This window comes from Cyprinodon variegatus, unplaced genomic scaffold (genome assembly GCF_000732505.1).
Source record: "Cyprinodon variegatus isolate N-32 unplaced genomic scaffold, C_variegatus-1.0 Scaffold1642, whole genome shotgun sequence".
Classification (NCBI taxonomy): domain Eukaryota; kingdom Metazoa; phylum Chordata; class Actinopteri; order Cyprinodontiformes; family Cyprinodontidae; genus Cyprinodon; species Cyprinodon variegatus.
In genome coordinates, this window is record NW_015152095.1 from 22,228 (window position 1) to 47,410 (window position 25,183).

Genomic DNA, 25,183 nt, shown 5'->3' on the forward strand with positions numbered 1-25,183 from the left:
GACCCTCTAAAGTTACGTAGCAAAGTTCAAGAAGAGAAGCCTGAACCAAACATCGATTTCAGTGTTAAAAAGTCACGCAGTGTCGCCCTAAATATTAAATAAAGAGCTGCAGCAATGGATTATTTTAGTAAAAAAATCAAGTATTTTTCTGGTTGGCTGTTAAATCTAAATAGAAATACTCTGTGTAAATATATATACATAAAAGAAACAAGTTTAAAAAAAAATTAATATTGCCACATTTTAAATGGCAAAAACGGGTAAATAAACTAAATGTAATGTTCTGGAAAGAGCATATTTACAAAGACCATTTCCCATCTTGAATGTTAATTTTGTTATTTTCATACAATTCTGGTTTATTTGCTGCTCAGGGTCAGTTGTTCTTGCAGCAAATGGTTAAAGTTAGAGACCCTATAATCCAGTTATCGATCATCATATCGACCAAAGTTGACCATTATTTCATGAATCAGCTAAATTTAAAGATGATTCAAATAAATCATGGTATATTTCTTGATTTCAGTCAATAATATCAGAAAAAAAAAAAAAAACAATATAAATCCTGAGAAAGGGTGCAAAGCAATGCCCACAACACAATCATGTCCAAACTTTGTGATATTACTAAAAAGTTATATGTACAAAAAGTTCCAAACTTTTTATAAATATTTGCTCAAAAAAAAACAACAACACAGACACAAAACTATACAAATGACGAGTCAGTCAATGAAAAAACTGCTGAGACCATTTCTATATCGAACTATGAGAAATAAGTTTAAATGTCAAATCAGGGTTAATGAATGTGATATATATTGTTATTTAATTATTCTTCACCCCTAAGCTAAATTAACCCCTTTTTGTTGAAATTTTGCCATTGGTAATAGCAAATGAAATGCCTAATTTATAGAAAGCCAAATATGGTTTGTCTTATTTTTCCTTAATAAAACTTTTGAAGTCATGTAGAACAAATGGTCTCCCTGCAGCCTCAGCTTGGCCGTCTTTCAGAGAACTGCAGCTGATTATTCTCCTGACGTGAGATTGGGATGGAACTATGCATGCCTGCACCAGCAGAGGGAAAACACCAGCGACAGGTGTAGCTGCTTATTAACTCTCCCCCGCCCCCTCCCCTCTGCTTCCGCACTGACAGATTTTAAACAGCTGAGTACACAAGCCTATCGCTGCAGCTTTGATGAGTCTCCAGGTCACATATTTGCTTTTGATAACCTTTCCGGAGCTAACTGCAGCGCCCAGACAATCAGAGGAAATCTCCTTAAAGCTCCAGAAAACAAAACTCAAGAGGCAATACACCTTCAACGCCTCTGCCTCCACCACCGCCGGGCTGCAGCGAGGCTGTTTACCACTTCTTTTCCGTGGTAGATGCGACAGTCTGCCCGAGGGGGTATATGTACTCATTAAGAAATACTTTTCCACACGAGCGAAGAAATTCACTGGAAAGCTTTGGCAGAAGCTCCATCTTGGTGGATCTGAGAAGCAACTGATCCGGTAAAATTAGAAATAGGACTCAGGGTTCCAGCCACACCAGTCAGATTTGGACATCTGAACACCAGAACTGGATTTCCAAGAGAGAACCAGTCTGCTGCTTCCACCAGTAAACCCTGGAACTACAGTGGATCTAGACTCTAAAAGTCTGTGCACTGAAACTACGGATGTAAACAATCCATTTATGATTAACTGTCCATTAATAGTTTATTAGATTAAAATGTATTCCTTTGGATTAATTGATAACGCATTCAAATTTCACTTAAAGCTGTCATGCGGCTTACAGGCATGCTTAGTGTGAGGGATTGCCTTCGAATCAATGAGTCTATGCTATTAACTGGCTTTACTTAGATAGAAAACTATGAACCAATCTGACTTTATGATCTGGTTGATTATAAAGTGCCTTGAGATGACATGTGCTGTGAATTGACCCTACATCAATAAATTCAATTGATTCCAGAACTCCAAATGTGGAAAAGCTTCTTTTTCACCTGAATTTATTTAGCAAAAGATTCTTTATGGAACCTTTTGCTATCAGATTATTAATCAATTAATCGAAAAATAATTGACAGATTAATCAACTTGCAAAATAATCGTTAGTTGCAGCCCTAAAGCAGATAAACAACCAGAGGATTGAAACATCTTTACCATGGTTTGACCCAGTCTCCAAATTTGCGTCAAATTTGACGCCCAGAACACATTTGGTGTGAACGCACCTGAATAGTTAAAAGTTCTTTACAAAAAATATGCACCAACTCTGTATACTGTTTATATATAAGTACAGCACTAACATCTGCTCATGACACAGCCAGGAATCTCAGCTGTTGTAAACAAGAAGATGAGCTTATTTTAATCAAAATAGAAGATAGGGAAAATAATGTTGACAAAGGATGAAGTGGGGAATGCTATGGGCTCAGTGCAAAACTCCTCTACCTCCTGAACTTAAGGCAGCGCTTTTGTTTTCTGTCTTTCATTATTGGATGAACTGATTCATGCAGGTGTGGATGGCCATGGATACTGAGGTAAGGCACACCTGGATTAATCAGCTCATCCAGTGGAAAAAGACAGGAATCAAAAGAGTTCAGGAAGTAGTGGAGTTGTGCATAGAGCAAATAACGAGGTTTGTGGGTTCCCTATAAAAATGTCCTTAATTTATCCTGAGAATAAATTTTTATTTATTCATTCCTACCTGCCGATAGTACGGGAGCTATTTTTTCTCCAGTGCATTACCGGCCGTTTCCCACAGCAGGAGGCTTGGGGACAGTAGGGACTCTGTAGCATCAGAGCTACAGACAGTGAATGTCCAAAACAACTTTATGTCCAAAAACCCAAACTATCCCTTTAATGGTAGCTTTACATCTCAAAATACATGCTTCACACATTTTAATTAAGTATCCTGATAATTTCCTGATTTGTTTTTATATTTTGAAAATAATTTGCTTATTCTGTCAATACTGAATAACGCTTGTATAATAAATAGTCAAAATAAAATGATATATTTTTCAATTTAGGCTTATTGTAAAAAAAAAAACCATCAAGGCCGTCATGTTAATGGAAAGATCCTCTTAATAAAAACAAAACTGAGTTGTTTTTTAATGACCACTTATAAATGAATAGTTGATTGATAGGTCAACTTGAGATTAATTTGTTAATCAATAACTGCCATCCCTAATTGTAACTATGAATATGAGTTTTGTAAATGTAGAACATTTTCTTTTACAGTTAGAAACTTAAGTCTTCACCAGCTGTTTCAAAACCATTGATGCCAAACTGTAACTTTGATAATGACCCAATATGATGAGGGCATGAATCATAAATATTTTATTTATTTTATAGTACGGAAAGACTTGATCAAGTGATTTTACTTAAGCAGAGAATATTAGCCAATAACAATAGCTATGAGAGCAGCTGACTCATTTATTTTGAGCCAAAGATTCACAGAAAGTTTAAAATATCTGACTGATTTCAATCAGATATCAATATTGGATCAGGACATTCCTCGTTTATGTTAGTGCTGGGTATCGATTCAAACATCAAGAATCAATTTGATTCTGATTGATTGAAAAACCTCTGATTGGTTGAACAATCTATTTTTTTTTTTTAAACACAGCCCTTGTTTAGACACTTTATATTTCTGAACGTATAACAGATATTAAGATCTACTCTATTTTGACCAAATATGGTTGAAGCCAAAAAAGTCACACATGCATTTTAGCAGACAGTAGTAAAATGTGCAGAAGATGCTAAACTCCCAGTACATGTTAAAGGGAAATACAATTTAAAAACATATATATTTTAAAATGTGTTTTAAAGGATTTTGCACAATTGTGTTCTAATCAACTGGTGCCAAACTAATAATGCAGGAGAATTGTCATGTGACTCACAGAATACAGTTTTTCTACAATAACAAAACTCCAAAGTTAAAATGTCCAAATGGTTTTGGATCAAATAGAGCGAAGCTGAGAAGCAAGAGGTTTTTGTTTTGTGACTCAGAAATGATTTCCTTACTTGTACTCAAATATTTAAAGAGGGTGTAAGTTAGTAATTGTGACAGACCATCACCCTATTTGGTTTCTCTCTGGGACTCTGCAGCTACAATGCACAAATCGTTTAGATTCAAAATTCCCTTCATAGGCACCAGCCATCCACAAGCTCCTCACTCTTCCCAATCAACAGAACTCAGTCTGTTTAGCTTGTGAATATTTTTTGGTTTGTTCTATTTTAAAACCAGGACCCTGGTTCAACCCGACAAACCACACCTCCCCAACATGTCATAACGAATAAGGATGAATCAGGAAGCACAGTTTACTGTTTAGCTGGAAGCATTTCAGCTGGTAATCCAAAATAATAAATATAACAAAATAGATGTAAGCTGCAGCTCAATAACAACCTCGGGTTAGAAAGCGTCAGAAAAGGTGTGAAGCTCAAAGTTTTGACATTTTAGTCACATAAAGGATCAACTCTTGACTCTCTGCAGGTCTTGTTGTCATTTGTTGAAGTTCTGTTAGATGTAAGCTGCAGAAAAGGATTCAAAAGAATAAAGTCTCTGTTTTTATGGGTAATTATTTGCTGGACTAGAGGCCCCTGCTGTCCCCTATGAATATTAACCGACAAATTAAACTGAGAAAATAAAATATTATTTATTCATTCATTTTGGGCATACAAATTAATTCCATCTGCTAATGTTTAACCTTCAACTCTTGAAGGTTAAACATTAAAAACTGTGTTCGTTAATGTTTGATTTTAATGCTGTTTGGCAGATATCGAGACACAAAAAAACCTTAAGGAAATTCTTAATCTGAGAAGCCTGATGGATTATGTGTAGCACACTGGTTTATTTCTATTAATCTGGGAATGCTTCAACCAAATGTGTTCAGGGAGAGACATTTACCAGAACCTTGCAAGCTGATTGGCTAAATCGACACCTAATGCCCGCCTACCAAAGGTTGGTTTGAACCAATCACAGTAACAAATGAAACGGCAGCAGACACTATGAGAAACCGCAACCATTTATGCTTTAAAACTTTTGCTATTCCTGTTTCAAGAACGACATTTTGGAATCTGACAAATGCTCAGCAGCTCTTCCTTTAGTCCAGGCTATAAGTCCCACCCTAAACCATCATACTGCAACGTGATTGGCCGCCCTGTCTTGGATCGGTCTGAGCTGCTGAGGCGGGAAATGATGGATTCTGTGGTTTGAAAACACTAAAAATACCAAACCCAAATATAAAGTTCTGATGTCTATTATGAGTCTAATGAAAGAAATAGCTAAGGGTTGGGGGAATGGGATTTAAAGCAGAAATTTCAATTATTTTGGAATTGTTTACATTTCTATTTGATTCAAACTCATTATTTAACAAAGATCTATCTGCACATTTATTTCAAATTGGCTGGAAAACTAAACTGGGAAAATAAACTAATTTTTTGCCCTCAACAGAAGAGCAATTGAAATATTTAAATATATGGTTTTATTTGAGAAATACCAAACTTTGTAACTTAATGGTAAATTAAATTAATATCAACATTAAAGGCACATTTTGCTGATTAGAGGGTTACAGACTAACAAAATGATGGTGAAAAAGGTCCAACACTGATTAAAGGTGGTTTTCTGAAACCTTTTAAATTCAGTTTTTCTTATGATTTGTGACTTTTAACTTTTTACAAGTTTTAATCTTAATTTAGAATGATAAAAACCTTCCACAGTTGAATCTATCTCTGTCCGTCAGCTACATTATATGAGTTATGATGCTGGAAATCAAGAGGTTAAGATGTCATCTGCCATCTTACCAGATGATGCAAATTCTCAGTGATTCGGAAATTTAGTTTAATAAAAAAAACACTTCACATTAAATGCATCTCATTTTCCCGACTCATCCAGAAAATTCCTTTAAACAATTTCAGAACCTTTTCCTGACTTCATTGGAACACTTTTAATCTGATTTTCAATTATTTATTTCACAATTTAAGCCCCCAAAAAACAGCTGAAATTAATAAATTAAACCAAAAAAGATGTTTTAACCAAAATGAGCTCAAACCAACAGAAAATATTTGGTGTTAAAATCTGAATATTCCTTAAATCTACTTGAAATCTAATCAAATCTAGTTTTTTCTCCAGGTGCACAGGATTTATATTGTTAAAGCACTATACATTACAGTATTTTATTGTTTAACTCCTCACTATGATGATATTCTTATACCCTTTTCTCAGGTCCACATTTGTGCGACCATTTCTTTTATTAATCTTTTTGCTGTTGTAAAGACCAGAATTTCCCCATTGTGGGACAAGAAAAGGATTTTCTATTCTATTCTATTCTATACTACACTACTCTATTCTAATCTATCCTATTCTAAACTACTCTATCTTATTCTATTCTACTCTACCCTATTCTATTGTATCCTATGATATTCTACTCTATCCTATTCTATAATATTCTATTCTATCCTATTCTACTCTGTCCTATTGTATTCTACTCTATCCTACTCTACTTCATCCTATTCTATTTTACTCTATCCTATTATATTCTATCCTATGATATTCTACTCTATCCTATTCTATTCTACTCTATTTTACTCTATTCTACTCTATCCTACTCTATCTTATTCTATTCTACTCTACCCTATTCTATTCTATCCCATGATATTCTACTCTATCCTATTCTACTCTATCCTATTCTACTTCATCCTATTCTATTCTACTCTATCCTATTATATTCTATCCTATGATATTCTACTCTATCCTATTCTACTCTATTTTACTCTATTCTACTCTATCCTACTCTGTCTTATTCTATTCTACTCCATCCTACTCTATTCTACTCTATCCTACTCTACCCTATTCTATTCTATCCTATGATATTCTACTCTATCCTATTCTACTCTATTTTACTCTATTCTACTCTATCCTACTCTGTCTTATTCTATCCTACTCCATCCTATTCTATTATATTCTATCCTATTCTACTCTACTCTATCCTATTCTACTCTACTCTATCCTATTCTACTCTACTCTATCCTATTCTACTCTATCCTATTCTATTCTACTCTATCATATTCTATTTCACTCTGTTCTATTCTATACTATTATATTCTATTCTACTCTCTATTCAGAGGCAACATTTATATCTACTCTTTACCATAAATGCAACGGCTTCAAGCACAGATGTTTAACAGATGTAAAAAAAAAAACACACAAATAATCCAGGTGTTTGTTTGTGTTCAGCCAGGAATCCCTTTTCTCCACCCCGGCTTGTTTTTATGTGAGCAGCGGTACTTACTGTCAGCGGCGGCGGGCCGAAGGCAGCAGGACAGCGCCAGCATCAGACCCCCGAACAAGGTCAGGCAGCTCCCTTCCATCGCTGAACGCCTAAAACCTGCGGAAAAATGAGCTGCGAATGTGGAACCGCGGGGAAAACTCAACCACTGCGGACAAAAAAAAACCCTATTTCTGCCCCCAATATCCCACCTTGTAGCCGTTAGCCGGCTAAAGGAGCTAATAGCCGCAGACTAGCCAGGCTGCTCTCACGCTTCCTAACGGGAGTCCAGTGGAGCTCCAGAAAGCAGCTTTTATCCCGCTGAGCAGACGCAGCGTGCTCATAGCTCACCCTATCCCTGCATTGACGGGCAGAATGGAAGCATGGCGGCGGCTAAACTAGCGGGGATTCCTCGGTGATCGTAATCCACATCTTCACACTCCATATCAGGAGACAGAAATAAAAAAATACCATCGATGCTCCGCGGATGGAGGGCCTTCTGGGTCAGCTCAGTCTGAGGTGGAGGTAGAAAAAAAGATGGAGCGGGGAACCCGGAGGCACGCAGCCCCGTTAACTGACCGACGCGACGTCTCTGTGGAAATATCCACGACAAAAATCTGGTCTCAGACCGATGCCTCGTTCTCCTCCTCCTCCTCCTCCTCCTTAACCGGTCATCACACGCGCACACACACACCGCCTTGTTGGAGGAGACGCCGTGGTTGGGTAATGACTTCAAACAAACAAAAATAAATAAAAATAGAAAATAAAACCCAAAAAGCTTGTGGAGTGTTCAAAGATGTGAGCTCCCTCTGCTCTCCGAACAGCTTAACACTCAGATAGTCGCTCTGTCTGCAGTCTGCGGCGCGCGCTGTAAACAAGGCGCCATGCGCACAGATCGTCTCTACCTGACAGATGAATCACACAGCTGTACGGATCAGGAGGGCGTCGTTCCCACTGCAGGCTAGCTTTAGTTACCATGGCGACACACCGTGCATAAAAAAAACTGTGATTTGTAAGGAATAACTTTGTTTTTGGCGTTTATGTGAGCAGATCAGCAAAGTTCACAATTTTCAACATTTTAAATAAACATAGAGTTCTAGACAGGGGCCAGTGCCCTTGTAGAACTGGCCCTGGCTGCTTTATTTAAGACGGAATATAAACTTATGATAAATTCATTATATGCATTTGCACAGACATCACAAATGTTTATGATTTTTACATATTTTTACAGTTTTATGTTGGCTCTGAAATTGACTGGCAACGTGCCCAGGGTGTACCCTGCCTTCCACCCATAGACTGCTGGAGAGAGGCACCATGGATGCATGGATGGTTTTATTTGGACAATGATGTAAAAATGTTGCATTTTTAGCCACAGTCACATTTAGATATGATTACAGTTTTAACCTTCTTTGTTTGAAGTTTCCAGAGCTGAAAATGTTTGGTTCACTGTATAAGTGAAACAATGAACCGTTGGAGTGTTTTGTGCGTGTGTGTGTGTGTGTGTGTGTGTGTGTGTGTGTGTGTGTGTGTGTGTGTGTGTGTGTGTGTGTGTGTGTGTGTGTGTGATTCTTTTGTTTTGTGTCCCCATGAAAAAAAGAGTGGCCCCACTCTGTGCACATGGTAAATCTGGTATGCAACTGCTACTGCAACTGATTTAAAATCAATTTCAACTTCAGTTAAATTTGAAATAACATGAGCTAAAATTGCATCATTTAAAATTTGAGAAAAAAATTATGAGCACAATGAACAATTTCGCATCGAAAAAATAGTTAAAATACAGGGAAAAAAAAGGTCTGGTTCCAATTGCCCCCCCAAAAAAAGGCAGAGTGAGACCTCTCTGTTCCCAGGCTAAATGCACAGCAGTAACCACTCCGCTTGTTTTACTGCATGGTGTTCAGGAAACCTGGGATGCAGATCCAGGATCGGGTTTGTTTTGCTGCTCAGAAATGTCCAAAGCAGTCCTGCTGCAGGCACACAGCTCCTCTATGCGGGTGGCGGGTCTTTTGAGAGATCAATCCTTCAATTGATGAAGTAAAATGTTAAGCTGCATTTTTATCCTTTACAAAGATTTATTTTATTTGTTATCATTCATATCATATCAGCTATTTTTATAATTGCAAAGTTATAATATATGAAAATGCGGAATAAATACGATATGAAAATCGACATAGCTTATTTATTTAATGTAAGACATTTTAATTAAAATAAGACTGATTTTATTATATTTTTAAGACGTTTTCATTTTTGCATGTGGCAAATAATTATTTTTTTTTTACAGCAGAGTTTTTAGGACTTGCTTAAAGCTGCAAAGTGAGTAATAATCAGTAATATAAAGCGTCACCAGCAGCATAAGAACCAGGAACTAAATGGTCCTCATCCTTATGACCAATAATAGTAACATAGAGATGGTTAGAGGTAAAATAAAAGATGGCAACTGAAATATCTAAAACGTCATTTAATTGGTGTGAGACACGATAATATTGTAAGGGTAACATTTTTCTTTTTTTAGAGCTTTAACTTACATAAAATACAAGGAGAGTAAATGTAAGAATCGTCTTTTCACTTTCACTGTATGTAAAATAATAATTTGTTCAGTTTATATATATATATATATATATATATATATATATATATTCACCTTAAGTTTCTGAAATTTTACATGATTTATTTATGCAAAACTGAGCTTACCAATTTGTCATGTCGCAACGCTGGACACCAAAAGCCTGCCATCTGGAGGACGAAATTAGTCATTGCAATCATCAAACTAAAAGAAGTATGAGTACGTGAGTAAAAATTAGAACACCGGCAAGGCAATTTAAATTGCATTACATTATAAATCATTTGACCAAATGTGCAGTAAATCGTTAAAAATGACAATTAGGTAACCAGCCAACCATCAAAACATCAGAATCATCACATAAAAACTATTAAACAGAAGCTTGTAGTTAGAGTGGCTCAGGTTATCCTGAGGTGTCTTTATAGTTCTGCTGCTATAGGCTTGGACTGCTGGAGGACATAGGGACCCCTTTTCATCATTCTGACTCATTTCAGCTCTGTTCTCCCATTCAAGCCTTGGAAACCAAGTCCAGTGGATTGTTTTTTAAACTTTATGGAATGAATATGACCTGGATGACTGGGAATCTTTATCAGCTATTCTCCCATTCTGCAGTATTTTTTTTTATTTCAATCTCTAACGTTATGCTCTCTACTTTTTCTCATAGTAACTTCATCATCATAGTAGCTGTGACTCCATCCTGGAGAGAAATATAAGCTGTGCTTCTGCCATCAACACCTTTGTTTATAGACGGTGCAGCCTGGCCTGTTTTTCAGTGTTGTCCTGTTTCCCTCATTGTGCCTGGCTGGATGTGATCTCTTTTCTTTTTTTTTTTCTTTCTTTTGTAGCAGCACTAGTGGTTCGTTTTAGTCTAACAGGAAAGGGGGTATGAGATAGGCAGACAGACACGGGGCAAAGGACCAAAGGTCTGATTCGAACCCAGGGGGTAGTGTGCGCTAACCGCTGCGCCACCTGCATGCCCAGATGTGCTTCATCCTCTGACATGGGAGCTGGCTCAGAGCTCGTCTGCCTGGCTGTGTGTTTCCTGGACGGGGCCGCCTGTGGAGCTGGTTGACAGTTGCCTTTTGTATCTATGCTTCTTTCTGTATGTCTCTTTCTGTGTCCCTGAACCCCAGTCAGCCTCTGCAGATGGCCGCTCACACTGAGCCTGGTTCTGCTGGAGGTTTCCTGCTGTTAACGGGAGTTTTTCCTCTCCACTGTCGCTACAAGCATGCTTGGTGTGAAGGAGTACTGTAGAGTCAATGAGTCAATCAGCTGGTTTTCCTTTGATAGAAAACTTTGAACCAATGTGACTGGATGATCTGGTTTAATTGTCTCCATCAAGTGCCAGAGATGACAGTCGCTGTGAATTAGCACTATATAAATAAACTAATTTGAATTGAATCGATACACATGATAATCACAGGGAAACGGTCAATGTGTGATAAGATATTTTGTTTGGAGCAGCTTTTCTCCTGGATTTGTTTGCAGACTAAAAATCAAAGGCAGCTCTAAACATGTTGGTCTTCAGCCTTCATTTATAGGAATGTAGGTTTTTTTGGCTGTTTTGTAGTTTTCTGGGAGTTTGTTCCAGATTTAAGGTGCATAAAAACTTAAAGCTGCTTCTTCATATTTAAATCTGGTTCTGGGGATACAAAGTAGACTGGAACCAGAAGACCTGAGTCTTTTGGAAGGTTGAAATAATGATATGAAGTCTCTAATATATTGTGGTGCTAAACCTTACAGCAATTTCACAAGAAAAATAGAGCATATCTGTTGGGATCTGGAGAAGTTCCACCTTTCTCCAGCAGAGTCCGCCATGGATCCTCCTGAGCTGAGCCTTCGACACACCTGAGGCGCATCTCATCATCAGGAGGATCCTGCAGTATATAACCGGCCTTCAGACCTTGCCTCAACGCCGCAGTGTTTATCCAGTTTGGTTAGCACCTGACCCTAGCTTCTCCTGAGAACCTTCGTTGCTTCAGTTCCCTGGTTGGATTCTAATCCCTCTTTGTCTCTGCTTACAGGAATCCTGTTTCCCTGTGAGCTCAGGATGAGCTTAACCTGCCGAGCCTGCCCTCTGAGCCAAACCTGAAGACTCTTCTCTGGATTCTCATGCTGCTCTGGACAAAGAGCTGGAAACCCAAAGTCAAGGTCTGCCCTCACGCTAGAAGCAAGACGCTGAAGCGGTTACAGAACTCTGCTGAACTAAACAATCTCTGGACCCAACAGTTCCTCTCTCAAAGCCAAACCCGGACTCCTCGAGGTATAAATCAGAAACTCTCAAATCCAAACTCATCTGCTCCCAAGCTAACTGAACTGTCATCCTCACAGACTCCAGTGAACCAGTCCCCAGGCCTGAACCAGTTCCTGTGTTTATTGCATGTGCTTGTGCTCAATAAAACTTGTTAAACTTTTCATCTGTTTCCGTGGTGTTCTGCATACTGGGCTTTTCTGAAACCCATCATGACAGAAGCAGCGTGATGAGTAATAGAACAAATAAGGGAATGATGTAAGGTAAAGCACATAGATGTGGAAATGTAGATTAGATCTGAGGACCTGATGGATACTAACAATAAACTGAAGGCTTCAACAAAAGGGGGAAACAGACAAACAACAGACAAGAGAGGAAACACAGGTGCATAAAATCTACTAATTATCAGATGTCTTTGCTTAAAGGGTGAAATGATAAACCCTAGAGAAAGTGAAAGTGAAGTGAAAATCCCAGTAGATCAGCAGTTTCTGAAATACTCAGACCAGCCCTTCTGGCACCAACAATCATGCCACGTTCAAAGTCACTCAAATCACCTTTCTTCCCCATACTGATGCTCGCTTTGAACTGCAGGAGATTGTCTTGACCATGTCTACATGCCTAAATGCCCTGAGTTGCCGCCATGTGATTGGCTGCTTAGAAATTAAGTGTTAACGAGCAGTTGGACAGGTGAACCTAATAAGCCTCTAAAAGTAATCGATACATTTTAATAATTCAAAAATCACATTTGAAAAACGTTCCCTGCTGATATTTTTTTAAATAAGAAAAAACTAAAATAAACTAATCCAAGAAAATGAGAATTACAAGATGCAAATATTTTACAGTCTGATGATTACAAGAGTAGATGTTTTAATCTGTAACTTTTAATTTGACTGTTGGGTCCAAAACAAGCCCAGTACAAACCCAAAATAATAATACTTCCACTGTGAGCATGGAAGTAGGATTAGCATTTTATTGGACTGTTTGTTTGTTTTTTCCAGATGAAAACCCTTTGTCTTGGTGGAAGCGCTTAACAAAAAGATAATTAAGGTGATAGAACCACTTAGTGTTGGCTGAATAACATTTGAAATCTCCTAGAAAAATCATAAATCTTTTCTTTCAGCAGAATAATTAACCAATGCAAACAACAAAACCTGTGTGGTTATCTCAATAAGGCTGTTCAAAGGAGATGCCAAAGAGAAGAAAATGACTGCCATGTCAGGACAGGGTCCTTCCAGCATGGACAACATCTTATGGATGACGTCGGCTTTAAGGCTAAATCTAGTCGCTCCGTCACAGTCTTGATTTTTAGAAGTGGTTGTTGAAAGTTTGGCTGTGTTTGATCGGTCTGATTTTGTCCCAGTTTAGTCCAATAATAAACGTTGAAAAGACGCTGCAAACCCAGTTTTGAACTTCTTTTTAACGATCTGAAAATTTGAGCTTTTAACCTTTCACTTTTCAACTAAATGTAGACGTTGTTCGGACGTAAATCATGTCATCCTTTCAACGTCTTTCATTTCAGTTTTGCTCGGTGGGATGGACAGTAGATCAGAACCAAGCCTTACTGATAGAGGTGACATTTAGACTGGGATTTCTGAGGTTAGAGGCCCAGGTTGAAGAGGTGGAGAACTAGCAGCCGTTGATGTTTTGAGAGAAGCAGACAGTAAACAAAGCCATCCCCAAAGGAGGCCCTGGCTGTTTTGATCATCCCTGTAATTACAGGGTGCTTTCATCACTTTGCAGAACAGGCCACAGAGGCATTATTTCAATGCCACACATTACCTCAGCCCTGGCAGGCAGCACTTGGCATCTATCGCATTTTGTCAATTATCATTTGGTGGGGGGGGCATTAAAAATTGAAGTGAACATCAGTGGCCACCCAAGAGTCCAAATACAGTGAGTCACTCTTTAACAATTGGTCAGTGTACTGACATGACCCCACCGTGCCAGAGAATGCTGTGCCTGTCCACTTACATTTGTTAAGTCCCTATTAAAGTCCTCATCAAGGAGGCCGGCGTGCCCACCTACCTCGACTGTCCCAGTGAAATCCATTCTCATCTCGAACTCATGTGGAAATAAGCCTGTTTACCACCAGCGGGTCACACATGCTAATGAGCGTCTGTTTGTTTTCCACTGTGCTCACGCAGGAGGAAAGGAATTTGGGAGGAAATAATGGATGATATGCAGACAACAACCCAGGTGGCCCTGCAGGACTAATGATGATAAAATGTACCACACAGGAGAGAGAGTGGAACATTCACTCAAATATTTTAGTTGTAGCATTTTGGGGGGGTCAGCCAACTTTCAGGCCCTATATACAGCCCTTTGGCCTTTCATGTAAGGTATGATATGAGTTCTGGATGGTTTTCTTACACATGAAGAGGTGAATTATTCTAAATATTGATCATATGTTATAAAACTGATGATAAAAAAAACATACATAGATTGATGATTTTTACCCCAGGCCCTATTACATTCTGGTCACTACTGCACTTTATTTTGGTGATGATTACCTGCTCCAACTGTAATATCATTACAATGTTGTAAGCGGTATGCAGCAAAATCTAATTTTGTATACACCCCGTGCATAAAAAATGACAGTAAAATTTGTCTAAGTCTAACAGGCGATTTTCAAACCACTGTTGAAAACTATACTCAAACTAAGAACCAGAATGCTGGTATTGTTGGACCTCAGTGCATTGTTTAAAAATATCGATCACTACATTTTTAGAGCTTGGAAAACTGGCAACAGGCATTAAAAGTTTCATTCTAATTCAGAGTTTTTATATCCTGGATGACCGATAATCTACTTCAGACTCATCTCAGTGTGGTTAGAAGTTGAATTCTCTCTGCTGACACATTATATATATAATTATTTATTGTTTGTGAGTAATTTGACATCAAATTAGGCTCCATGTTATTCATTCCTTTGTATGAAAACCTCTGGGCTATGACATCAGATTCATTTGACATGAGCTATAATAGAACTAATTCAATGGACAGCCTATAATAATGGGATAAGTTCTGTTATAGCAATGTTAGTTTACATACATGTGAGGTCCTTCATAATCAACATTCTTTCTCACTAAATGAGAAATATTTATCCACAGTGCATTTTTCCAAAGTTTCCAATGGTCCTTGGGAAAGTCTGGAAAGGGAAGTTTCCCCCCCCCCCATGGTTTTGGACAAGAAAAGAAAAAAAAAGGAAAAAGACCACATTAATTGATTGTTACTGTAAAGCTTTATTACCTATCCCATTGTCCCAGACTCTAGTCTATCAGTTTATCTATTCCAATAATTAATCCATTCTAACCAATTTAATAATTGCCATTTTAGATCTCCAAATAGCATTTAGAGCTGATTTTATAGAGTTTAAAAAGTAGTGAAACATTTATGAAATGTATGGAAGATGGAATACTTAAAAAACTCCACATGAGATGGCACACTAGACACAATGACTGTTAAATTATATTGTGGCAGAAGAAAGATCCAAATCTTGCAACAAGTAAAAGAAACTTAAATGGTTTGGATCACATCAAAGGATAAAAAATGGAGAAGCAACCTTTAGGTCTTATGCTCTTCTGATTTGGATCAATCTCCCAGGAAACTGTAGTTCCTGAATTCTTTAAATCGGTTAAATCTATTTATATAGGCTGGTCTTGGATTGCACTATTTAAACATTAGTTGAGTTGCATTCCAACTTTCTTTATCCCATTTTATCATTATTCATTTTATTTTTTATTTTTAAATGATTGTATCAATTTCACTATATTATGCGTTTTTTACTCAGATACATATATTTCTTATAACTTCCAGTTTTAAAACTGAGCCACTGTTACACAATGATTAGTGGAAAAAAATAAAATAAAAAATACAAAACTTCTACGAGCCCCTTACCTAAATGTATAAAATATTTAAAAGAATACTAAAAATGACAAACGTTCAATAGGAATACCGGAACATAAAGATATGATTCTGGTGAAAATCGACTCATTTTCGATGGAACGCAGCCGGACGTGACGTTTACTTTTCCGGCCTTCCAAATACCACTTAGCATTCAAGCTAACAACAGTTACTAATCCCACATTATTTTTGCTCTGTCGTTTGGTGACATTAAAGAACAAACATGATAAAAGCTATATTGATATTTAACAACCACGGGAAGCCGCGGCTGATCAGATTCTATCAATATTTTGTGAGTATTTTCAGATGTTGCTCTTTCAACCGGTTAGCATCTTCCGAGTTTGCTAACGACCGTTAGCTGGTGTATAAACAGTGAACAATGCAACCCGTTATCATCTTAGAATATTATTTACATGTTCACTTGTGGTTTTCTAATAGACATTTACGATTAAGATTTTCTCTGGGGAACCAGATACCAGATACTTTGGGACTAATTTTCAAGAAAATTGTACAAAACAAAACAAAAAAACCCCCATCTCTATTCCTTTCAATGTGATTCTGTTGTGTAACTTAGTTCAAATATTCTTTTAACAACCTGAAACCTCTAAGATTGATATTTGTTACACTTCATTCAAAACCATTAGTTTGTTCTTCCTAACGTTTAGTGACCATTAAGAACCGTTGCTGGGTCGAAGAGTCACAGGCATGTCAAAGACTGAAGCCAGAAAAGTCATTGCAAAATAAGGTGACTGCTCACAGAGAGCTTTATGCAAGAAAATGAATGGAGAGTTGGATGAAGGAGAAAATTCTGGAAGAAAATGTTGCACAAATATGAGGGATGGTTGCATCTTTGTGCAGCTTGAGAAGCACTGCTCATTCAAGAGTTTCTGGAGAACAAGCACTGCTGAGCCTTTGAGCCATCACCTACCTACTCGGCAAGAGGCACCAATTCCTGTTTGGCAAGCAACTTGCCTGACCTAAACCCCAAACAGAACCTGTGGACTTTTGTCAAAATGAAGATGGTGGTTATGACAATGGGAAACAATGCAGGTGGTAGAATGCTGTGATTAAAGCAGCCGAGCCATTATAAAGTCAGCGTTGTGTCCCCTGTAAAACACTGACATAGTGTTTGGAAACAGCCATGTTAAGATATAATATAAAACGAAACAAAACGTTTGGAGGAAGAGTTATTCCTCCAGAATTAATAGGACAAATGGTGGCTAAGTGAACAGCAATCTAAAGGGCAAAGGATCCAGCATCTTGTTAAAGTTAATAGACTAATAAACTTGACAAAGCGGATTCCACCCTGCATCTGGAAAGGAAACTGTGACTATGCAGTGAAAATCAAAAACTACCTGTAACATTTCTGAAGTTGTTTGCTCCTCACCGTGACTTTCTTTTCTTGCAGTCGGAGGACATGCAGCAGCAGATAATTCGAGAGACTTTCCATTTGGTTTCGAAGAGAGACGACAATGTTTGTAACTTCTTGGAGGGTGGAAGGTAAGTTTTTTTTCATATCACTGTAGATCAATTCCTTACACACAAATTTGATCTTTCCAATCATTTATTCATTTATTACTATGACTTTAATCTCCGAAGTCTAAAGTATAGATTCCCATTAAGTTTATGGTAAATAAAACAAATTCTTGCGACAGACTTATTAGTTTATGGCCTGTTTTATATTTAGCAAAGTATCTCTGTTGAATATTGTATTTTTGAGCAACTGCATCCCTAAAATCTCAAGCTAAATATCAACATAATGAACTGACTGAGTGGCTTGTAGTAACTTCTTTTAAACAGTAGATGGCAGCAACGCAAAGCTTTCAACCTTCTCCTTTAATCAAAATAATTAATTTAAATGTTCAGCAAAGACAACCTTTACTTTTTTCTCTCTTACAGTAAATGAAAACCTGCCTCTGCTTTATCTTTTAAGTATATTTATTCTCAAATCTGCTTTCAGTCTCATTGGGGGCTCAGACTACAAGTTGATCTACCGGCATTATGCTACCCTCTACTTTGTTTTCTGTGTTGACTCGTCTGAGAGTGAGCTCGGTATCCTGGACCTGATTCAGGTAAGCTGCTATCTTTTAGTGTAACTGTGTGAAGATGAGTGAAAGTTCACTTAAAGGAATCGTTTATTTTCTTTCTTTAGAGATTCTGGAAATAGTTTTATCTTATTACCTATAGTTGATCAATCTGATCGTTAAAGGCAGGAAAGAGGATTCTGTGGTGGAAGATATGTCCATATAATGAGCCACTACTAAATGTTTTCTTTTGCCTGTTTTAAATTTTAGGTTTTTGTGGAAACTCTTGATAAATGCTTTGAAAACGTTTGTGAACTGGACCTTATATTCCACATGGATAAGGTGAGTGACGGTGCTTCTGGTGCTCAAACCTGTTTCTCTATATTTCTTCTGCATTCTGCCACTTGTATTTCTGCAAAAACAATCTTAAATCATGGCAGAGATTTTTAAAGCAAAAGGGCTTTTTTTCACTGCATGGTAAGCTGCCTTTATGTGTTAAAGATGCACAGTCAGTTTTATATTTATACACCACTTGCTCTAAATGTTTTTCACTTGTACTGTGCATGCAACAGGTGATAAATACATAGGTGATGTTGCTAAGCCAGTTAGCCCCTCATAGTGGAGTTGTGAAAATACTGAAAAAAAGTCAAGATTCTGTGTGAAAAAAAATGCAACAAAAATGTTTGATCCCAAGCGGGATGAGACTGGAACAGTGCTGAGAATGGGAAACAGCATGAATGTTGGTTGAAGCTAAAGCTGCAGAGGCGTTCAGAAGTGGGTGCAAAGTTGACGGGTTAAAGGGGAACACCGTTATTACTTCATGTTCTACTCACCCATATGAGTTTGTGTCATTTAAAGCTGTTCTGAAGATAACGTCTTCCTATGGGCAACGACTTGAAGGCACAAACTAAACTGTTCATCATTTATTCTTTATGGTACGCCAGCATTCAGAACATGTAGGCCAATCACTGTCCCCCAGACATCCGCGGTTATATTTTTCATATTTATATATTTTTTTAAACAAAGCGGAGTGTGTATGACGTGTATGCTGTGCGGTCAGGCTCTGCTTAGTTGCTGCATTGTCACCGTCTCACTTTCTGAAAGTTCTGTGGAACTGCGAGCAGATGGCGCCACATCTTTTTTATGTCTGCTAATCGAACCTGCTGCTGAAATTCTAGGTTCAAGAAGGACTAAATCTCAACACCTTATTCTGAACAGGTGTGAAATTTGACTCTGACCCTTTAAATAAGAGGTTGTGTCGCTGCTTTTTTTAATCTCACCTTTTTACAGTTTAAAGCTGTTAAACGTTGTCAGTAAAACAAAGCAAATTGGTTTCTATCTGAGCAGATCTAACTGTAGAAAGTCTCAGTTGCGCTTCTCCATATTAATATTTATATTTCTTAAGTTTCACTCTATAACAACAAATAAATAAAAGTAACAAAACGCAATTTAAACTCAGATCCAAAACCTTGATAAAAAAATAACCCAACTTTTTCACTAGTTTATTAAATTTTGGATTTTTTTACTTGAGTTATCTCAGAAAACTACAAGCGGGTAAAGTTCTGACCCAAACATTCACCAGCATCCAGATTAGGGCTGCAACTATTTTGCTTAACTATTAATCCGTCTTTTTATTTTTTTTGATTAATAAATTAATAATCTGATAGCAAAAGCTCCTTAAAAAAAGTTTTCACAGAATGAAACTAGGTGAACCTAAATCTTTTTCCACTCGAGGAGTTCTGATAGAGCAGATTGACAGACTTAAATGTTTTTTTCTATCTTAAATGCAGAATTTCTACATATTTTTTTCACAATCTTGGAATGATTGCTGCTCTAAGTAGGTCGCTCTGTCAACTAAAGGTACGTTCTAGAGTCTCTACACTCTAGTTAACAATTAATCGATTACTAAATTAGTTGACAATTATTTAAATAATCGATTAATCACAATTAATCAGGTTAATTGTCTCAGCTCTAATCCAGATTAATTCTTTATTTAAGTCTTATATTAACATCCATTTTGCTCTTCTTTATCAAATCTCCTCCAAACGGGATCAGGAACATCTCTGAATCCTTTATGCTCCTCTCAGAAGGTGTCCTTTCACTCACACACCTTGGCTTATCAGTAGAAATCAGGCTTTTATTGTTTGTTTGTTTTTTCCACTGGAAAGAAAATCTCTGCTGCTCAGTAACCTTCAAAACTTTACGAAGCTTCATTCATTTTAGAATGTAATTAAAAGTCCTCCTTGCTGGATAACTGATCAGACACATCAGCGGCCATCTTGGCGCCGTCAGTAATTTGATGTAACATGGAGCTGCTAAGTTTGTCGTTAGGAATGTTGCCAGCATATAAATATTAACACACTCACACATCGATTATGTTTACTTGCAGAGTTCTGGTAATTGAGAGACAGTTAAATAAGATTAAAGAGAAATGGAGCAGTGGGAGTGATCTTAACGCTTTTGTTGTTTCTTACTTGCTTTTTCTGCAGGTCCACTATATCCTGCAGGAGGTTGTGATGGGAGGTATGGTACTGGAGACCAACATGAACGAGATAGTTGCACAAGTGGAGGTGCAAAACCGCATGGAAAAGTCAGAGGTCAGGCCCTGTCTGTCATGATAAGAGGAATGTCTGTTTTTTATCATTTGTGGGGGTTTTCTTCTCTTAACTCACACTTCAGACATGAACTTTAGCAGAGGTAGTAGTGGTAACACCAATACAACTTAAAGCTTCCATGTATTTAAGGCTCAATATTTACTGGGCTAACTAACATCAGTCTATATTTGGGCTATAATTGCGATACATGATATCTATCATATATTTAAATTACCTTCAAAAACAGGAGTGCATAAAATTGCACTGATATACTCATTAAAACCTTTGGTTTCACATTTAATGTCAGCATTAGACCTTTAACAAGATCCCAGCAACCAAACAGGAAACAAAGCAAAAACACACAACTGAATAAAATGTAAAATAAAGAAGGGCTCTTTTGTGCTTAATAAAAAAAAAAATGCAGAATGAAAAAAAGAAATTGACCTCAAATTACAAAAAGAAAAGTGGAAATACTGTCCAAAAATTACAGCATTATCAGAGCATCTCAAAACTATTAGCATTGAGCTTTATGTTCTGGGAATTTTAAAGAAGCAGAAAAAGTTGTAAAACTGAGAACATTACCAAGTTTGGAAAATGGCTGAAAAACCTCAGAATAAGACGGCGTCACATCACAGGTATTAGATCATCTGATAAACATTTAAATAACGTAATATATAGCTGCTGTGCTTTCCCTCCATATCTTCCTTCTTCACTCATAACGGGTCGCTTTTTCCAACGGCGAGGCCAACGTCTTTGGCTTCACAGCTGATTTATTTAGTGTTTTTAATTGGTCAGCAGCGAGACGAGGACATGCGGAGTTTACAACATTCATTAACTTAACTTTTTAGGTGTTGGAATATATTTTTACTATCTTTTGCAGCAGTGCTTTTGTTCGAAGTCCTCGATGTGAGATCCAAAGCTCTGCCATACATTGTTCAGCTGAAACGCCTGCTGTCGGCCTCTGCTTTAGTTTTATCAATGGCGCCCTCTGGTGGACAAAGGCAACATTGCAATACTGACCTTCTGAAGCCTCTTTCCCACTGAAATTAGTGGGTTAACGCTTGTTTTTCAAACAAGGCTCGACCCGCTAGCAATCAGCATTTGTCTCCCTTCATGCAGGGTTATTGTCGATGATGTCATCAGTGCGACAGAAATCAGGAAATTAAACAATGGAGAGCAACATGACAAGAAGACGGGGCGTAGAAAATGTGCTTCATCGTTTCGTTCTTTTGTCCGTCCGTCTCTCAAACCATGTTTATCGAATGTAAACAGATTTGTTTCGGCTTGTTGGATCAGAAGCGACTGCCGCCATGTTGTGACGTCCATTCTTTGCACTCAGTGGTATCACATGAATTAGGTAGTCGACCTGGGTCTGACTACTGTTTGCTGACCGAAGTCTGGCCGATCTGGCCGTTTAAGGACGATCTAACCCCGGGTCACTTAGCGAGTCGTTAGACAGTGAGCTGTTCCCACCGCCACTAAAACCTGATCTTTCCTTGGTTTTAAAATGAGTTTTTGTGTGCTGCTGTGGTTCCTGTCTGAATAAAAACAACAAAATAAAGGCCGCTAGAGCCTGAAAATAATTTTTGGCCTCTATGAAAGTGGTATAAGTGATATAGGATCAAACAAATTAAATGTAATGAACCATTAAGCGACGTTTAATCATATTTAAGTTTCTCGTATGACATGTAAATAGTAGAACCATAAAACAGAATCGCTACAGAGATGAAACAAACCTGTTGGGTTTCTGACAAACAAACCAATCAGAGTCACTTAGATTTTTTTTTTTATCAATTTTTGCCACAAATGATTTTGCTGGTATAAAAGAGTTCTGAGGCTTTGTTTGGGAAGAGTTAAGGTGTAACATTCAACCTTTTTTATTTATTTATTTTTTTTACTCCGTGTTTTCAGCTATTTCCCTTCTTTTCAGTTTGTAGTTCTGTTCTCTAAGCTCTCTGTTGGATGCTCAAATCCTGGCTAAATGTTTTCCAACTTAACCCAGCTTAAATCTTCTCCTCTACCTCATCCCTGACCTCTCTGGGTTTCTTGAACAAACCCTTCAAAGGCCTCCAAAGAACAGCTGTATTTATACAGCAAATAAATTACAAACACTGGCACATTGGGCACGTAGGGGGCTTCTTTTCCAGAGAACTATAGCAGAATAATGTTTGCAGCAAACACATTTGAACATTTATTTTCTGCTCTTACTGTTACATTTGCTCAAAGAAAATCAAACAGAGTTAAAAGAAAGAAGACAATAGAGTCAAGTAATCCGTATAAACCAGGAGAATCTCTCTGTAAAAGGCCTTGAAGGTGTTTTCTGTCCTGCTTTTTATGCGCAGGGCGGTCTGTCGGCGGCCCCTGCTCGCGCCGTCTCTGCCGTGAAGAACATGAACCTGCCAGAGATCCCTCGCAACATCAACATTGGAGACATCAATATAAAAGTGCCAAGCCTCTCCCCGTTCTGAGGAGCGTTCCCGCTGCGCTCTGCAGGGCCCGGAGAACTCTGCTACCAAAAGCAGCGCTGCAGCTCACGTTGACAGCACTGGTTTTTATTCTTAACTTAATGAACCACAACAGCTTAACCTTTCCTTCATGCAGATTTACCTGATTTAATATATTTGCACACTTAAAGTTTGATTCTTGAAATCATCCAATACATTTTCTGCTGCTTGAATCATTGAATTACTCCAAATAAATAGAAATCCTCTCAGCCCAGTGTGAATTTTCCCACTCTGACCATCTGCTCTTATTTTAAGTAATTCTCAGCAGATTAAAAAAATGTAATTTTCTGACTTTTATTAGACGTCATTCAGTCCAAGCGTGACGGGATCCTTTGACTTCTGTGCTGAAATCATTTAAACTTTGTCTTCAGATTGTTTTCTCCCCTGTAATTTATCATGTCTCTGTTATAACTCCTGATGAATGTTTCCTTCCTGGGGGCGAACAGTGATGATGTAAACGCTGCCTGGTTCCAGCCAAATCTCAGCGTGCTGTCAGAGGGGGGGTTGACATCTTTTTAGCGAGAAAGCAGATGTTTTGTGTTTCTATCAATGTTTTGTGTCCTATTTTGTTAGAGATCTTGTGAATTCTAATGGAAAATAAACACGTCTTGTTGTCAAAGACATTCCTTTGCTAAGGTGAAGTAAATAAACACTTAGAAATATTTAAAAGTGTCCTGATGTGATTTAAACAAAGGCTGGAATCCAGAGCCGTCTTCACCTTCTGCTTGAACAGCTTGCAGAAGCTGCAGCTTTTTTCCGCATTCTTTCTCACCTCTGTTCCAGTTATTTAGAGGGGATTTTTTTTTTAAATGAGGGAGTCTTTTACTCCCTGACGTTCTCAGAAAAAAAAAAAACCTGTGCTAGCTCTCACCGCCTCCCACTATCAGGCTCACAGATGCTGACCACAAGCTTGAACCGCAGATCTCTCCTGCTGAACCTCCACGTCAGAGCGGGACGCACAGAGGCCATCCAGGGATTGGTATGTACGGTGTTCGCTCCACAGGTTGCTGAAATCTGTCCACAGCTATTCTTTAATGTTTCACAGATATTTAAACGGAACCCCGCTCTAACCGTCTTATCTGTAACTAAGCTTTCTAAGGGCTGGAAAGCAGCTGAAGTTTTTCTAATAGAGTTTTTACAAGTGAAGCATAATTGCATAGTTGTAAATACATTAAAATAATTCCATAAAATAGAAAGTAAAATAATTTCCCTGCCTTCTAAAGGGAGATTAGTTAGTTTATATGAATTGGACCAAATAGGAAAAGGATTATTTTTGTGTTTAGTTTGACTTCAGGCTCATGTCTCCTGTCTATGGTGGAGTTTCTGGATCCAAACCCTGCTGCTCGGCATCATGCTTATTTCACTTGGTGATGATGATGAAGATGATGTTAAGCAAAAACTACCCAATGTGTTGCTGAAGCAGCCTCTTTATAAAGCTCTATCGTTCCTTTCACCAGGTCACATGTGCACACCCTGCCCTTTTGTTTTAATTCCTCTTTTTTTTTTAACACTGAAAATATGTGACTTTGAGGTCCCAAGAAAAACATTCCCACTCGCCAGGATTATGCTGCTCTTTGTTGGCAAGGAGTACCGGCACTGATTTATTTGGCTGCTGTTGGATGTCAACTTGGTGCAGAGGGACATGTTGGAAACACTGAAAGGGAAAACATGTTGGCGATCAATTATTAACTGAAACAATATGCTCTGATCTGTTATATTAATTACCCTAAAGGTTATGTTTAGTATGACCCTGATAGAACATAGATACATAGAATCAACAACATTTTCTTGCTAGCTTGGAACACTGCAGATTCTCCTCTAAATCATTAACAAAAATGGACACGGTCTGTTATCTCTCTCCTGGAGGAATCCATCACAGGAACGGCTAAACAGGGTTCCCACGGGTCCTTAAAAAGTCTTAAAAGGCATTGAATTCTTCAAAATAAGAATAAGGCCTTAATTGGTATTAAAATGTCTTAAAGCTACAGTGTGTAATAATAACAGGGATATACAGTCAGAAATGTAATATATTACCGTATACATAACTATGTTATTTATCATCATCTACGAGCTCAGCCTCTTAACCTTAATATTTGCGTTGCCTTAGAATTC

General features: G+C 37.8%; 3 protein-coding genes across 3 annotated transcripts in view; 2 read left to right on the forward strand and 1 right to left on the reverse strand.

Annotated features, from left to right (window-relative positions):
• LOC107104186 (insulin-like growth factor 1 receptor) overlaps positions 1–8,114 on the reverse strand; it is a gene marked incomplete at its 3' end in the record, with an annotated part of 14,861 nt that extends 6,747 nt beyond the window's left edge. Inside the window, exon 1 of the mRNA XM_015404131.1 lies at positions 7,266–8,114. Coding sequence (XP_015259617.1) covers positions 7,266–7,344 — 79 coding nt within the window. The remainder of the gene's footprint in view (positions 1–7,265) is intronic.
• A 7,947-nt stretch (positions 8,115–16,061) lies between these two features.
• On the forward strand, positions 16,062–23,726 carry ap3s2 (adaptor related protein complex 3 sigma 2 subunit). The gene is made up of 6 exons (XM_015404127.1): positions 16,062–16,241; positions 17,358–17,449; positions 17,910–18,021; positions 18,244–18,315; positions 20,463–20,570; positions 22,910–23,726. The coding sequence occupies exons 1-6, from the start codon at positions 16,173–16,175 to the stop codon at positions 23,033–23,035; spliced, it is 579 nt and encodes a 192-aa protein (XP_015259613.1). The 5' UTR covers positions 16,062–16,172; the 3' UTR covers positions 23,036–23,726.
• A 205-nt stretch (positions 23,727–23,931) lies between these two features.
• Positions 23,932–25,183, forward strand: part of LOC107104183 (aminopeptidase N-like) — a 34,653-nt gene continuing 33,401 nt past the window's right edge. The window contains exon 1 of the mRNA XM_015404126.1: positions 23,932–24,050. The gene's annotated coding sequence lies outside the window, so the exon portion shown is untranslated. The remainder of the gene's footprint in view (positions 24,051–25,183) is intronic.

Excerpts from the sequence above, each read along its gene's own strand:
- ap3s2 (XM_015404127.1), top strand. The coding sequence starts at position 16,173 with ATGATAAAAGCTATATTGATATTTAACAACCACGGGAAGCCGCGGCTG. Across the intron at positions 17,450-17,909 it reads AACTTCTTGGAGGGTGGAAG|TCTCATTGGGGGCTCAGACT; the intron begins GTAAGTTTTTTT and ends ATCTGCTTTCAG. Across the intron at positions 18,316-20,462 it reads TTATATTCCACATGGATAAG|GTCCACTATATCCTGCAGGA; the intron begins GTGAGTGACGGT and ends CTTTTTCTGCAG.